General features: G+C 46.9%; 2 protein-coding genes and 1 long non-coding RNA gene across 4 annotated transcripts in view; all 3 read right to left on the bottom strand.

Annotated features, from left to right (window-relative positions):
- Window positions 1–275: 275 nt before the first annotated feature.
- Window positions 276–6,720, bottom strand: adipor2 (adiponectin receptor 2). Its single transcript, XM_052056023.1, has 8 exons — window positions 6,711–6,720; window positions 5,424–5,695; window positions 3,657–3,821; window positions 3,402–3,573; window positions 3,126–3,312; window positions 1,876–2,063; window positions 1,598–1,791; window positions 276–1,518 (listed from the first exon to the last, which is right to left on the bottom strand). The coding sequence occupies exons 1-8, from the start codon at window positions 6,718–6,720 to the stop codon at window positions 1,390–1,392; spliced, it is 1,317 nt and encodes a 438-aa protein (XP_051911983.1). The 3' UTR covers window positions 276–1,389.
- Window positions 6,721–7,210: 490 nt separating this feature from the next.
- LOC127593823 (uncharacterized) lies at window positions 7,211–9,844 on the bottom strand. Its single transcript, XR_007960522.1, has 2 exons — window positions 8,735–9,844; window positions 7,211–8,220 (listed from the first exon to the last, which is right to left on the bottom strand). It is a non-coding gene; the product is annotated as an uncharacterized LOC127593823 (long non-coding RNA).
- Window positions 9,845–10,354: 510 nt separating this feature from the next.
- The window catches only part of wnt5b (wingless-type MMTV integration site family, member 5b), a 33,874-nt gene continuing 28,483 nt past the window's right edge, over window positions 10,355–15,745 (bottom strand). For both annotated transcript variants that reach the window (XM_052055472.1, XM_052055471.1), the window contains 3 exons: window positions 14,414–14,706; window positions 11,567–11,725; window positions 10,355–11,497 (listed from right to left, as the gene is read on the bottom strand). In XM_052055472.1, coding sequence (XP_051911432.1) covers window positions 11,198–11,497; window positions 11,567–11,725; window positions 14,414–14,706 — 752 coding nt within the window. In that variant the 3' untranslated portion in view covers window positions 10,355–11,197. The remainder of the gene's footprint in view (window positions 11,498–11,566; window positions 11,726–14,413; window positions 14,707–15,745) is intronic.

Here is a 15,745-nt window from a genome sequence, read left to right as displayed (position 1 = left end):
TCCGAGAATTGAAAACTAAATTCTAGACCTGTTTAATATGCGTCAAAAGACACAAGCAAAGTTTTAAAATACTTATCCTTCAAAAAGAATTATAATAAAAAAAATATATATATATATTTTAAATGATAATGTCTCCTCTATTTCCAAAGCTTACGTCACTCGATAAACAAACTATACGGTGACCCGAATATTTTGGCCATTTCATTCAGTATGTTTGAGGGCTGGGGGGGCGGGGGTCTATCTATCCATCCATTTTCAACATCAGAGTCATAGAATTCAACAAAGCGTCTTTTATTAGAACAGTACAGCAGATGTCAAGGTCTCTGAAGCAAAAACTCCCATCACGAACGCAAAAGTGCGCACGGGCATCCAATCTGCCCTCTCACTTACAATAAATTAATAGAACGTCAACACAATAAAATATAATCATGATGAAAGCAAATGCATATTCGAAGACACTCTCCTGTCATTAACAAAGCATGTTGATGTCAAAAAAACGGATTCACAAAAAAAATATATTTTAAACAATACAGGACTTTAAAGGTAATAAAGATATATTGTATTGAATTATTTGACTTTTACTGACATCTTTTCATGCTGGCGTTTTATTTGGTTCTGCTTTCACTCGGAATTAAAGGCTTTAAAAAAAGGCATAAAGGGAAATTAGATGAATGAAAATGGCTACATCTTGAGAAAAATTCTTGATCTCATCTTAGATTTGGTTTCAAGCCAAACATTTGCACGAGATCAGAGTTGGACGCGTGGCAAATGTGAGTGAGGGAAAAAAAAAATCTTACTTTTCAACGCTTCTCCTTGCATATTCAATAAAATAGTTCCACTGTAGCACCCCATCCTCACCAACACACCTTTTTTTTTTGTTTATTTTAATATATATCTCTATATTTAATACAAATCTATTCCCCAAATTTAGAAATCTTATTTACATGAAAAAGATTTTTGTTTTATTAATGTAAAAGTGACACCTCACAGAAGCCCCTTGTTAACCTTCACAATCAAGGAAGATATTTTTTTTAAAATAAAAGCTCTTGGGTTTGAATTATTAAAAAAAAAACGTTAGTCAAAAAAACAAAAGCTCACGCACCCCAATTTTTTTGGAATAGAAAAATGATGCTTCCTTTGCAATATAAATCATGAAAATCTCCAAGAGGAAATGGTTGATTCATGTCCAGAGGTCTCAACGAGCAGTTCGTCAACCTCTCAAAAAGTGGCTTTCGAGGAGAACGTGTCAGTTTGGAAATGTGAGGCTGTCCCGTGACATGACAAGCCACGTTGTCCTCCTCGGGGAGGAGTGCAGCCGGCGAGTGTGCGCGTCGTCATTCAGACGTGCCGGCTCCCCGCAATGAGGTATCGCCTACACACGGGCGTGTGTTAGAGCATTCTGTCGTCGGCGCAACCCGCTCCGGCCGTGTAGCGAAACTCCTGCAGGTTGGAGACGCCGTGGAAGTGCACAAAAGCGCCGGCCACCACCAAGATGTGGAACAACTGGTGGGAGTGGAACTGGAACACACAGCGGGAGACACTCAACGAAGGCTGCTTTCAAGCCAGCCGGAATTGCGTGCGTCGGCGTGCGACGTACCCAAATGTCGCACTTGCCGGGGAAGAATCTCTCCGGGATGCGAGCGGCGTAGAGGCAGGCTCCGGTGATGTAAAGCGTGGCCATGAGGAAAAGCCAGCCCATCTGTCCGATGGTGGTGGCCCTGATGAGCCCCTCGCTGATGACAAAGTGCAGGGTGGGCACCACGCCGCTCAGCCCCAAGCCCACAAACACACCTGGAGAGAGACGGCGGAACACGCAGTCGGCGACAGATCGCGACAACCTCGGAGGAAGGAAAAGGCGGCGACGTCGGCAGTGACCTGCGCGGACTCCTCGGTACTGCGGCGTGGCGAAAAAGTCGCACTGGGACACGGTGATGGCGGAAAGGCCCAGCACGCACACCACCAGCAGGTAGATGAAGCACGGCTGCGGCGAGCAGTAGAAGGAGTAGTAGAGCCACGGCACGAACGAGCCCATGATCAGGAAGGCGATGCCGCTGTAGTCCAGCCTGTTGGACACAAATCAGTAGAAATTTAAAAATATATTTAAAAAATAAAATGTCCATCCATCCATCCATCTTCTACCGCTTATCCGGGGCCGGGTCGCGGGGGCAACAGCTTTAGCAGGGAAGCCCAGACTTCCCTCTCCCTAGCCACTTCTTCCAGCTCTCCCCAGGGGATCCCGAGTCGTTCCCAGGCCAGCTGGGTGACATAGTCTCTCCAGCGTGTCCTGGGTCTTCCTCGGGGTCTCCTCCCGGAACACCTCACCGGGGAGGCGTTCAGGAGGCATTCGAATCAGATGCCCAAGCCACCTCATCTGGCTCCTCTCGATGTGGAGGAGAAGCGGCTCGACTCTGAGCCCCTCCCGGATGACCGAGCTTCTCACCTTATCTCTAAGGGAGAACCCGGACACCCTGCGGAGAAAACTCATTTCGGCCGCTTGTATCCGGGATCTCGTTCTTTCGGTCACGACCCATAGCTCGTGACCATAGATGAGGGTTGGAACGTAGATCGACCGGTAAATTGAGAGCTTCGCCCTTTGGCTCAGCTCCTTCTTCACCACGACAGACCGATACAACGTCCGCAAAATAAAATGTACACACCAAAAAAAAATTTCATCTCTATGCCATTGTTGAAAAAAAAAAATTTTTGTCAAAATAATCTAAAATAAAATGTTCTCGTAAATATTGGACCGTCACATGTCAGAAAATAGGCAGAAATGTTGATTAATGCTTTCCAAAGGGGAAAGGAGATGCTCGCCGATGGCTTATTTTGACTCTAAACAATCATCAGAAATTATTTTCTGCCGAGAGGCTGAAATTTTGAGGATTTGGTGAATGATGAACTGCTTCTTATCAATAATAATCAATTCATTCATCAATTGAGAGTTGTCAATTAATTTTTTTTGTACCTCCAACATTGTAAATGGATTTGAGCAACAATTCCCCAAAAATGTAAGCATAAAATTTCAACAAAAATATTTATTAAAAACAGTAAGGACCCCCCCCCCCGAAGAAAAAAAAAGATTGCTTAATTATTTTTTTTTTTTAATTGAAGTTATGCTGACTTACTTGGAGAAGACCCTTGACACCCCCTCCGAGTGGCAGTAGACGGTGTGGAAGAGCCACGAGAAGGACAGGCAGAGGATGGCGCCCAAGAAGAACATGCCGATAGCCACCTTCTCCTGGACCGGCGCCACGAAAGACATGTTGGGTCGGAACATGTACATCAAGCCCAGGCAGAGGAAAAATAGGCAGCCTAGGGGGCAGATGGACGGCGACACCATTTTTAAGCAAATCGCAGAATCATCACAAGAAGTAAAAGTCAAGCGCGTGCGTGGGCGCCACCTAGCAGGTGCGTCCAGATATTGCCCGTCTCGGTGTGGATCCGGAAGATGCTCCTGAAGCAGGCCCGGAACGAAGGCATGGGCGGCCTGTGGCCGTGCAGCAGGAAGTCGTTGTCCTTCAGCCAATCGGGGAGCACGTCGTGAGGGATGACGCGCCACCGGCCCTCCCACACCTTAAGGGGGGAGACGCTAGAGCGGAAGGTGACGCGGACCGACGTCACCTGCGAGAATTTGTTTTTGAAGGCGTGGCGCTGACCTTGTGGACAAACTCCTCCACCTTCTCCATGGCGTGGTGAGCCTGAAGAAGCGGCGTCATTCCCATGAAGCCTTCGTCGCTACTCCTCTCTTCTCGGGCCTCGTCTTCTTTTTCTCCCCTGGCGTCCTCGTCCTTTCTCCTTTCCTCGTCGCATGTCGGGAGGCTCTGGGGGGGGGGGGGGGGGGAGCGCACCAAGGGTGATTCGTTATTTGTGGGGACACGGGCAGCATATGTACGCGCTCAGCATGTTTCCGCCATGCCTCATAAAAAGCGATGATACATGTCGTTCATTTGCCTTCCGGGTCACGGGCGCTCTGCCGCATTTTTTTTCGCCCCCCCCCCCCCCCCCCCACCAGTGTTCATGGGTGCATGTAATAAGATTTTGCCAGTCGCACACTACGAAAAGGGCACTTAAAAGCACCACAGACTTACGCAATAACAAGAGAGGTGCTCGGGAGCAGCTTGTGTATTAAATCTAAAAACGTCGCCGCGCTGTTTCGTGCTCACCCCACGAGCTAAACAAGAGTATCGGCTTCGGACTTATCAGCGCATTTGCAGACTCACCCCCCCCCCCCCCCACCCCGAGTATGGATGGCACCGTGAGATCAATTAATTACTTTCACCATCAAGCGCTTAGCGTCGGCCTATCAGGCGCACTCGCGGAGATAAACAGGCACGAGAAGCTACATGCGTGCTTCAGATTAAATCCGGCACTTGATCCCAAAAGACCCGTTTTTTTTCCTCCAAGCAGACACTCCCTTAAAAGAAAAAAGTGCTCCCTACAGACTCATTAAACGTGAAACAACTTATAACTTATAAATTACATAACAATCATGTCAATAAAAACATCTATTAATCTCTACCATACAATACATCATCTATAGATGTAAAAAAGCAAAGCGTGGAGAGTCTCTGACATCAGAATGCATGTGTGTAGTCAATGAACTTCTCTTTGTATTCTATTCTAACATTAGCCTCATTAGCCAAAAGTCATTTTTTCACTTTCGGTCACAAAATCAACAAAAACAAAACAAGACAACTAAAAAAAAAAATTTTTTTTTCCATTATGTCCGTGTAGCTTCTCATTCATTTTATGGTCATCTGTAAAGGTTGACTTTGCTGTTTGCTCTTTGTCTTTGGCTTTGGGGTCTGAATTTAAACAAACGTGGTGGGCACTCCTGACTGAGTAAAAAAATAAAAAATAAATAAAGAGTTGGTGGTGCTTGATTTAAATTTGGTGGCACAAAATAAATCTAAAATGGCAGCCGTGAAACCTGCCATCCTTATATTTGCTCGCACCCCCAAACAAGATGAGGACGAGGGAGGACGGCGGCCCCTCACGGAAAAAAACCACCACCTCCGGAGAACATGGAACATTACACCCAACTGAAATCGGGTCATGTGACCCCCCGTTGGACCAATGGGAGGCGGGAGGAAAGCAACACAACAACATGGCGCCGGGAGGAAAGAGGCTTCACCCTTGTACAGTGTAACCCCCCCCGCCCTCCCTCTCGACATGTGACTCACACCAAAAATAATAAAAAACAGCTGGCGTCTGCACATTATGAACTTGTGACAAAGAAAAAAAATTAAAAAAAATCAGTCGAAGGCTAAATTAGAAAACAATAGCGAAGGCCTTGAACAATCAAGGGAAGTCAAGGGCAGCTTGAATAAAAAAAAATAAATTAAAAAAAGGGAAAAAAAGAGGATGTGTAGATATTGTTGTGGGGGGGGGGGGCAGTCAAATCAACTTTCCCCTCAACTTACCCCGTTGCGTGAGCGGCACTGAGCGGTGCTGAGGTGTCCGTTTGAAGAACCTGAGGTGACTGCGGCGCGGCGCGGCTCCGTCGGGGCGCTATCGGCCGTGTGCTGCGCATGGCTGGAAGTTCTGTGTCTCAGCACGAAGGCCGGGCCATCGGGCCCACTCGCCTCTCCTTCGTCCAGCTTGAAAACGCCGGGCCGGAAACTCACCCCCGCAGACGCTTGGACCGAACGGGGCGGCTGGGTTCTCTTTGGGAGCGCTGGGTTGCGATCGGGCTCTCACTCTGGGGGGACGAAGCTGGCAAAAAAAAAAATCCAAATGAGAACAGGGTGAAAATTTCACAAAATCACTCAAAAAATGTTCACAAAATAAAATAACAGGGTGCAAGAAAAAGTTGAAAAAAAAATTAAAAAATTAAATTAACCCTTTGAAGAGCTTCTGTTTCATTTCAATTTTGCACTTAAATAATCCATACATTAAATTCATTTTTAAAAAAACTAAAACTAACCCTAAAAATAATAAAAATTAAATTAAAACAAGGTATTTTCAAAAATTAAAATTAAAAAACAACAAATGCTCTATGAACTAATTAAAACCAACTTGGGGAGTCCAAACAAAAACAATAAACGATGCAGACAGGCTAACAGTTAGCCAGTTAACGTTAGCTTGCGAAAAATAAATAAATCGAGCCAAGACGTGGACACCAAAGTCACGAGGACGCTTTTGCGGCAAAGTCCGAATCAATTCCTGGGATGCAAACAAACGGCCCTTCGTGCACAAAAGGGAAGATGGTCAAGATCGTGAACCCGCTGCGGGTTCATCGCCGAGCTGTGACCTGAAGCCATTGACATTGTATCGAGTTGTATTGATTTGACGCACCGATCAATCGCGGCAAACGAGTGCTGGACAGCACATTAGGTACACCTGATTGATTCTCGTCCTCCTTTTCGCTCCGCTTACGAGAGTGTGTTAGGGTACTAAATAAGCGGAGCGTGCAAAGCAAAGACAAACATGTGAGTCATTGCGCTCGGGCGGTGGCATGGTGCCGGCGGCCCCTTTGGGGAAGGGGAAGATTTGACTCTCGGTGAAAAGTGAAGGGGAGGGGGAAAAAAATGAGGGCAAAGGGCGAGTGTGGTCGAACTGGCAAGCGAGCAGAGCATACGAAAAGTTGACACGTCAGAACTCAAGTGCGGCGGCTATCTGAGCAATCGCGCTTTTTATCTGATGGCATCTTGAGATATTTCAATAAGCTGATAGGGGGAAAAAAATGTTCTGCTCTTTAAACGTTGGACCTGCCGTCATTTTCGTGGACTGTCGAGGCGTGACAAAAAAAGTATTTTCATCACATTCTTACCAGGAGTTGATCTAAATTTTAAATGAACAATTGAAACGACATTGGTTAGCCTGCCTAGCTAATTTAGCATTTTTCGTTAGCATTAAGCTAAGCGGACTTTCCACTGGCAAAGATTCTTTTAAACCCACCGGGGGGGAATTTTATTTGTTTTATGTCATGTTTGACAGTAAATGTCAACTGTGCATGGGATTAAACAGTTGCGAAATTTCTCAAACACTGTAATTTTAATCCCGGCAAACACATGGTACCGGTAATTTATTTGAAGACACTCCAGTATTTAGCTTCAACAAACACGTCCGCTACGTTTCCAAACCTCCAGAGCCAATTTAGAATCCGACATTGAGTTACTGGAGAGGAATAATTAACATTAAAGAGCACTTTCTCCTCGAAGTCACGTCCTCGAAGAGTCGGCGGGGTGCCGGCACATGTCTGATGAGATTATTATTTTACTTTTTTTTCCTTTGCCAAAGCCACTGGGTGGTAATTCAAATGTGGTCAGTGGTCACACGGCGATAAAAATAGTGTGCCCTGATGACAAGGGAGCCGAAAGCTATGTTCTATATTAAGACATCGGCGCTGTCTTTTTTACAACATGAAACGGCGACACATCTGAGCGCGGCTCGGTGTGATTACAGTCAAAAAGAAAGTGCTTCTGCTTTTCTCACTTGAGCGCGACGATGAACTATTTGGGGTTGGGAATAAAATTTCCGGGGATTTTAAAAAAACTTCTGTGGGCGTTTTTTGTTTTTTTTTTGTTTCCTGTAATGACAGTTCCCAAAACCAAGTTGAGCAGCATTTCTGGCCCGTCTGCGTCATTACGCAATGCAGTACAAATGTATAGCGGGGTGAAACTTGCACATGGGAGTTGTGAAAGTCTTCTTTGTGCAACTCCATCCAATCCACTGAGAAAAAAAAAACAACCATTTGTAATCCATAGACACACGTTCATAGAAGAATATTTGTTCATCAAAAATTTCTCCAAACACGAGATTGCCGGTGCCCTGGGGGGTAAGATTAAAAATGCAAAATGCGTTTGAAGACGCCATGAAATATCCATGTGCTAATCTCATGCGAGACAAGACAAGCTGGGCGTGTTAGTGCGCGCGCGGACAAAAGTTGGAGACGAACAGGCTATCGGGTGGCTGGGTTATTAAATATTGACAGCCTGACTTCATGCTTGGCAAGAAAAAAAAAACAGGCCAAAGGTACTTGCTTGTACATGCTTGGAGGGGGGGGGGCTATGCTATGTTGTGATATCACATGTCACTAATCTTTGATGCTCTCCACTCAGCAGATACTTACACAAAGAGTACACAAAGTGCAAAGGAAGGCCGAACATTCTTCAGGATGTCGAAACAGTCCAAGTTGATAAGAGCCATGGCAACCCAAGGGAAACAAAGAGAAGCCCCAAATCCAGACACACTCCTGTTTTTGACAGCCACGCTGCACTTTTTTTTGGAGGGGGGGGCTCACTTTTTTCCCGCACACAAAGGAGCATCCCTTGTCGGCATTACGTCACGCCTTAGTGAAAGCATGTCATGCCGTATGTGATGCGAGACGCGCTGTTTTCGTCGGAAGGTTCAAGAAATTATCCCCCCACCCCCAAAAAAAACATTAATTTTTATTATAAAACAGGCAAATCGAGGGGCAGCCCGCAGGTTTGTTTACACCGAGCTAGCAGGCGGAGCTAGTTCGCTAACACGGGAAACCACAACAAACTCCTCAACTCCTTTCGTGTTTCTTCTGACAGTTTCATACGATGAAAGTTCTTGATCGAAGCAGCACGTATGGACTAAAAATGGCAAAAACATGAGAGAAAATAATATCTTTTCCCCAGTCGTTGGCTAGCTCGTGTTTTATTATGACAGCCTTCACAGCTAGCACTCATAAAGTACCAAAATAAGGTCACGTGTCCGAAACAATACGCAACACGAGATTTTGAAAGAAGTTGTACAATCTTACCTTGTCCCGGCGTGTTTTGTTAAATTTCCTACGTGAGGAGTCACAGCTTGTGAGCGTTGTTACCGTGGATCCGTTCTGCTCCACTCTCTGTTGTTCTCTTACGACAGACTGTACTCGGGGACATACGGTGTGTTCGGGGGCGTGGTTAAAATGTGACGTGACCCTCACGAGAGGCAGGCTGCCAATCACATGGAGCGTAGACAGAGGAGAGGTGGCCAATCGTTGTGTATCCGGAAGAGAGAGTGACGCAGCTGCTTTTTTGTAGTTTTCATTCAGGGGCAAAAACAACTGAAAGAATAAAAGCGAAGTTGTAGTTGTGACTTTTTGAATGGCAACTTTTTCCATTTTGTTTTTATCTTACTTTTTTTTAATTTTAGACAGCAGCTAACCCTCCACAATAAATTGTCATTTCTGGTTTTCATGTATTTTTAATCTATCTCAACTCATCTTTGTTTATAGAACAATCTGTCGTTTGTTCGTAAAACAACAAATGTGAATGGTTCCAATGGGGACAAGTGTTGAAAATAATGTCGGGAATTTTTTTTTTAACTCAAATATTTCCATTTGGTCATAATGTGCTCTATGAATTTGGTCTTCATATCAGCCTCACTCCATGGCCATAAATTCTTGCAACCGCAAATGAAATATTTGCCCTCAACCTCGACCTGGGTGTGTTTACATCTGCAGGCGTGCCCACCGAGGGCACGTCGTGGGCTGCCTGACTGCGATTGTCTGGCTGTGCAAATAGATTCGCGATGAGCGTGTCTTTGCTTGTCTAGTTTCGCCAGTCTGGTTAATCTGGTCCGACGCCAAACAAGTTTTGCTCGTAAAAGTCGTCTTGAGCACCACACATTCCAGTTTCATCTTCTAGCCTTGCTGCTTCCGAAATGGCGCCCGTGTTCGCTTTGAATTCACTTTTCATGACGGCCCGCTCCACCATGACAGCTTCATTATTCGACGTAATTGGTAGCGATGGTGCTTAGCATTCACTTAGCAGCTCCAGTTAGCTCAACCTTGAAACACGATGGTAGCGTAACCCGAAAAAGGTCAGAAATAATACACACGGGATATCCCTCTATATTCAATACAACACGCATGTTGAGCAGCTCGCTGCGCGGATATCAAAAATGATGAATGTGCGAGGGAAACATGACAACTTTAAAGGACCAAATTAGGTTCGGAAAGCGGCGTGGCCCGTGGGAGTTAACTGAACATGCTTTACACACACGAGCGAAGAGATATATCCGCCGAAGCAGAAGACCAACAAGTATCAAAAGTCTCTCTCAGGTTGCAGCAGTTTCGACCGCTGAAAGGAAAGACATGCCGCCTGTCCGATCCAATTACTGGCGAACAGCCCAAAGTAATGAGGTTAGCAATGAGGTCATCACAGGGCACACTCAGCCGTGCCGTGTGCTATTATTATTTTTTTTCCCCTTGTAATTTAAGAACAAGGCTATGTTGTCCAATAAAATCTTCTGAAGAAAAAAAAAAGAGGCATCATCGTCCAAAGACTAGTTTATCAAAAGTATACAAACATACAAAACAGGACAGTAATAAAATATATACTTTCTCTTATGATCTAATTTTCTTTTAAAGTAGCTCATAATAAATCGCAGTCCGTTCTGTTCGTTTTTTTTTTTTTTGCCACACACAGACGTTCAACCCCCCCCCCCCCCCCCCCCGCCCACTCCCCACGGTCTCTTATCATCATCAGATTGAATTCTTCATATCTACCAATTATTTTCCATCAAAGTCAAGCAGGATCAATTTGGGGAAGCGAGATGGCGACGGACCCCAAAAACAAGACTGCTCGTTAGCATTCACGGGCGTCGGGGGTAGGCGAGTATCTTTCGCCGCGGCGTCATCAATCTTCGCTAATGGAGCTTCGTAAACCCCCCCGCCCCCACCCCAACCCTCGCGCCTTTTCCTCCCGCCCGTGAAGGTCGCGCCCGGGCTGAGGCAAAGATGGCGGCAGGCGGGGGGACGAAAACCTCGTTAACCGCCGTCGCTCGCCGGACTCGTCGGGTCGCTGGCAGCTAGCATCTCTGCCGGGGGGGTTGCGCGTAGACAAATGGCGTGTTTAATGGAGTGTCCCCGTTTTCGTTACAGTATTTCTACGCCTAAGTGTGCCTTGAAGAATGGCTCCCCTCCGATCCTCGCCGAGCCATTCCTTTGGTCTCGTAGCATTCGAGAACCCGCGGCGAGTCAGCACGTTCACTCCTGCGGGCCAGAATCAAAGGAGATGATCCAAAGTGTCTCTTTTAAACAGTCTACTTATTATTTCGTGATATATTTTATTCATCGGAGTCACCCGTGTCCCTATTTTGGATCCAGTTGTTCCGCCAGGGGTCGGTGGGGGTTGGGTTTCCCAAAGCAGGAAGAGCCCAAATAGGAAATGACTCCAAACGGCTGATTCCCGAACCCCTAACCACTTCCCCACCCCACCCCACGCCACACCCGCCGTTATTTACAAACAAACTGGTCGACCAGCGAGGTGCAGCGCTTGCACTTGACGTAGCAGCACCAGTGGAACTTGCAGTGGCAGCGCTCGTGCTTGTACATCTTGAACTGGTCGTAGCCGCGGCCGCAGCACATCAGTTCGCAGCCGTCCATGCCCTCCGACGTTTTGTTGCACAGGCGGCCATGAGTGCCCAGCGAGCCCGTGGTTTCGTTGTGGAGGCAGTAATCCGGGCTGGGGTCGATGTAGACCAGGTCCTCCGGGGTCGGGGGGTTGAAACGCTTGTCCACTTGCTCTAGTTTGCCCTGGATTGGACCAAGATCTATGATTAGCGATTTTTTTTTTCTTAACTAAAGACGCGCAGTTCTTTTTACCCTGCGTCCGATGCGCATGGCGGCGGCGCTGTCGTATTTCTCCTTGAGGAACTCGCCAACGCGCCGGAAGTCGGCCAGCTGGAGCCAACACGTCTTCAGACTGCACGAACCCGACACGCCGTGACACTTGCAGGCCACGTTGGCCAGGTTGTACACCGCCTGGAAGATTCGAGACGTCATCATCATCATCATCATTATCTTCATCTCAAATACGTCACTAATACTGAATCGGAAACTCCAAAGTTGACAGTGGCCGAGAAGAAAAGTTTTGAAAGTTGAACGTGGCTCCAATTGAGGGTGACAATGTCGCCCTCCTGTGGAGACTATGTGTAACTACACTGTTCTAGCTTTTTGTGTTTCACCAAAAAAACATGAAAAACCGAATGACAATGGATCTAAAACGGCATTTTCATCTCATGTCTTTGAAGTTTGATCTTTTGTCCTCTCGGATTTATCAGAGGCTTATGCTTGCATGTGAGAAAACAACAACAACAACAACAAAAAACAGAGCAGGAATCTGCAGTGGACTTTAGGGGGAGCCTGAGCAGGCCGTTGCATTACCCCCCCCCCCGCCCCCAAGCGCACCCCTCAAATGCTCACAAACACTCTTTTTCGCGTTTGCCGCACACATAAAACTCCCTGTGTTCTTCATATCACCGTCTGTCCTCTCCTTGGGTTGCCTGATCCCAATTACCTTTTCACCTCTGTTAACCTCTGAACCCCGAAACCCCCACCCCCGACCCTCCCCTAACAATCCCCGTTCCTGTTGCCCCCTCTCTTTTCCTACCCGGCAGGCATAGCACTCGCCACCCTGCATCCCGTCATCCAACCTTCCGGATTTCAGGTAGTTGTTATTTCTTCCCTCCACGTGAGCTCATGCCGTGCGTGCGTGTTGTAAGTCTCACGCTGCCCTCCGTGGCGGGACATGCCTGCTGGGCTCGGTGACACGGTCAGTCTGCCGCGACGTGGACACGGTCTTGTCGGGAACAATAGGTAAGAGCCGTGTGTGTGTGTGTGTGTGTGTGTGTGTGGTAAAGAAAAAGAGTGAATGTCATGCCTTGCTTGGGCTTCTTAAAAGTTACTGTTGCTCGACTGAAGTTTAAGGTGTCGGGGAAATTTGAAAAAAAAAAGTAGATGCTATTTTATCGAGCATCTTTCTGATTAAAAAAAATAAAAAAAATATCCACTGAAAAGCTCTGGTTGTTGGAATATGTCCCAAAATGTCATACCAGGACAACGAGGCACTCTAATGCACCATCGTGAAGCCCCTTATTGACATACTGGCTGAAATCCCCTTGCTCCCCTGATTTCTCTCAATGATGTTCATACACTTAAGGCCAACAACGAGGCACTCTAAACCAGCCATGCCCACCCAAAAAATATTTTCCTCCTCCTGGCTATTCCGCCATGATTTGCATGCACTTATGGCAGATGACGAGGCGTTCTAAGGCATCCTTGAACTCATTGCATCAACTTCGAATCTATGATGGATGAATCGTGTTCCTCATCGTTGAAGTATGCCCACCCCGAAACAAAAAAAAAAAAAAATCCTGGCATCGAAAGATAAATGTGTTCTCAGGGGAGGTTTTGGGGAGTTTTGCCTGAGAATGTACATTCAGTGTGTGTAAGTGTGCGTGTGTGTGTGTGTGTGACAAGAGCCGCCTCATTTGATTTGTGTCGAACGGAGACAGCGAGCCCCCGGTGTGTGCGCGCCAGTCTTTGAAAGTCGGGGGAGTGTGACGGCGGTCCATTGCTCACCCCTGTGTCTCCGTCTGGGCACACACACACGTTGTCTGCCTTTGTGCACAAGTCAAATGAAGCTAAACGCTAACACACACACATACACAGATATATATATATAGTGGCACGCCCCCGTCACCCCCACACAAAAGCGCTGTGGTTTGCCTCGTTCAACCGAGCGGGACAAATCCCCAAACCAGCGTGTCAGCCCCCAAAAAAGCGAGTCTTCCTCTGCCCCCCCCCCCCCCACCTCCCCACTGCGTTTCTTCTCTCTTCCATTCGGATGAACAAGAAACAATGCGGTGTGTGTGTGTGTGTGTGTGTGTGTGTGCGTGTGTGTTCATGTAAAGCGTTCGCTACTTCACAAAAAAAGTTTGGGTATCAACGCAAGTCAGTTGGTGAAAACCCATCCACTCTCTTACAGCCCCAGCGGGACCCTCGCGGCACATAGGCACACCAGGCCCTGACCTTTGACCTCAGCCACACACACAAAACCAGGCTCACTGTCTCTCTCTCGCACAAATCAAATGTGAGAGGGGAAAGGGCGGGTTGGGGGGGGGGGGGGCACGCGTGCGCACGGAACGCACCAGGGCCTCCTGTCTTGTAAACAGCTCCGACAAACACATTCCCCCCCCCACACCTTCTTGCGCCGTCCACCGCCAAGCAGCAAATGGACCTTTTACGAGGCTAGCGCGTCGGTAAATGTGGAGCCTAATCAAAGGTGAAAGGTTGTTCTTAAGTGCTGTTCTCTTCCGGATGTTTCCCAAACAACTCCCGTCGTCCCTTGAAAATGAGTCCCGGTATTCTGAGCGACGGCGAACAAAAGTGAAGCAAATCCGATCCTGCCTCACTTGCGAATGTGTGTTCCCCTGTTGGAATGCGCATTGACCGGGTGACCTAGCCAGACTCCAAGGGCGTTAGCAGTTCTACCATTTGGACCCTCACAATAAATAACCTTGACACACACATAGAAATACCGGCAGGTCAGGGAGTTGGGGGGGGGGGGGGGGGGGCACCTTGACTCGCCCACGCATTCCTTGTCTTCCAAGGAGACAACACTCCAGATGTCTAAACTTGAAGCGTGACCAAATCGCGGGAAATCCGTACCTGTCGTCCCGCCTCGTTATTCTGCAGGTTCATCAGGGTACGCGAGTGCTCGGCCGAGCCGCGGGGGAAGTTCTTCTCGCGTTCGCGGGCGTCCACGAACTCGCGGGCGAAGCGGTAGCCGTAGTGGACGTTGTCGCCGCAGCCTCCCCACAGCCAGTCGCGGGGCAGGTCGCGGGGTCGCGCCGCCCGGCTGCAGCCGCAGGTGGACAGCTCGCCCTCGCGGCACGCCCGGCTGATGGCGTTGACCACGCCGGCGGCGCTGATGGCGTAGGTGAACGCTGTTTCCCTGGAGCCTGGGGGAGCGGGAGGGAGAACGGTCAAAACTGCTGAGTCGGGGGGTGGGGCGGGGGGAATGGGGTCAAAAATGGAGCCATGGGTTAGTTGGGTCTATTTGACCAAATTTTTTTTGGTGCACAAAATTGGGCTGTTTTCGGAGTCAAAAATAACCCACATTGGGTCAAAAAAATGGACCAAAGCAATGTTAGGTAAAATGAAAAAGGCACAAAGGAACCCCCAATTTTTTTTTTGCACAAAAAAGGGTATTTTGCAACTCAAAAATATTTTTATTATATATATATATATATATCTATATATATATATAGATATATTTTTTGGTTATATTTTTTAAATTTTATATATATTTTTTTTAAATTTTAAAATAAAATTAAAAATTAAAATATTGATATATTTTAATAAAAAATATTTATTTATTTACTTATTTATTTATTTATTTGTTTATTATTTATTATTTATTATATTGTATTTTATTTTTCTCTAAATTATATTCAACCCATTTTAGCCCCCCAAAAAACTCAACTGTTTTTAGCGTATTCGCTGTATCTGTATCTTTTACCAGCATATTGTTCAACCAAACCATCGCTTCACGCTAACACAATAGACCCGCAACTGACCGTTAGCATCGATCATATGCTAATGATCCACCTTTCCTCCGAATGCTCACTTCACACATGGAGCAGCAACACGTACAAACACCGCATACGACAATACTCACTATTAGTCGAAACTAGTAGGGGATCTTCTCTGCCTTATTGCGCAACATGTCTGCTACAAGCGACTGCTTGACATGCTTTGTTTGCCACAACACTTTGTGAATGATAATTCCGTCAGAACAAAAAGTATCGGGACGCAGGCGGTGACAGTGTCTGAAGATTCAGGTTCTTCCACACCAAACTTTACGACCCTTTCTTTGTAAACGGCCGCCACCCACACCTCCTCCTCCTCCTCCTCATCCTCCTCTTCAGCAAAGCGTATTAAAGATTCCCAGACCCCACTTTGGAATACGCAACATGACTCCTCCGCATGCCCCATTCG

This window comes from Hippocampus zosterae, chromosome 21 (assembly GCF_025434085.1).
Source record: "Hippocampus zosterae strain Florida chromosome 21, ASM2543408v3, whole genome shotgun sequence".
Taxonomy (NCBI): Eukaryota; Metazoa; Chordata; class Actinopteri; order Syngnathiformes; family Syngnathidae; genus Hippocampus; species Hippocampus zosterae.
This window is presented reverse-complemented; position numbering and strand designations above follow the sequence as displayed.

What these genes read in the sequence shown, in the direction of transcription:
- adipor2 (XM_052056023.1), bottom strand. An exon ending in AGTGCCGCTCACGCAACGGG is followed by an intron (nt 3,822 to 5,423) that starts GTAAGTTGAGGG and finishes CCCCCCCCCCAG; the next exon opens with AGCCTCCCGACATGCGACGA. An exon ending in TATCTGGACGCACCTGCTAG is followed by an intron (nt 3,313 to 3,401) that starts GTGGCGCCCACG and finishes TCTGCCCCCTAG; the next exon opens with GCTGCCTATTTTTCCTCTGC.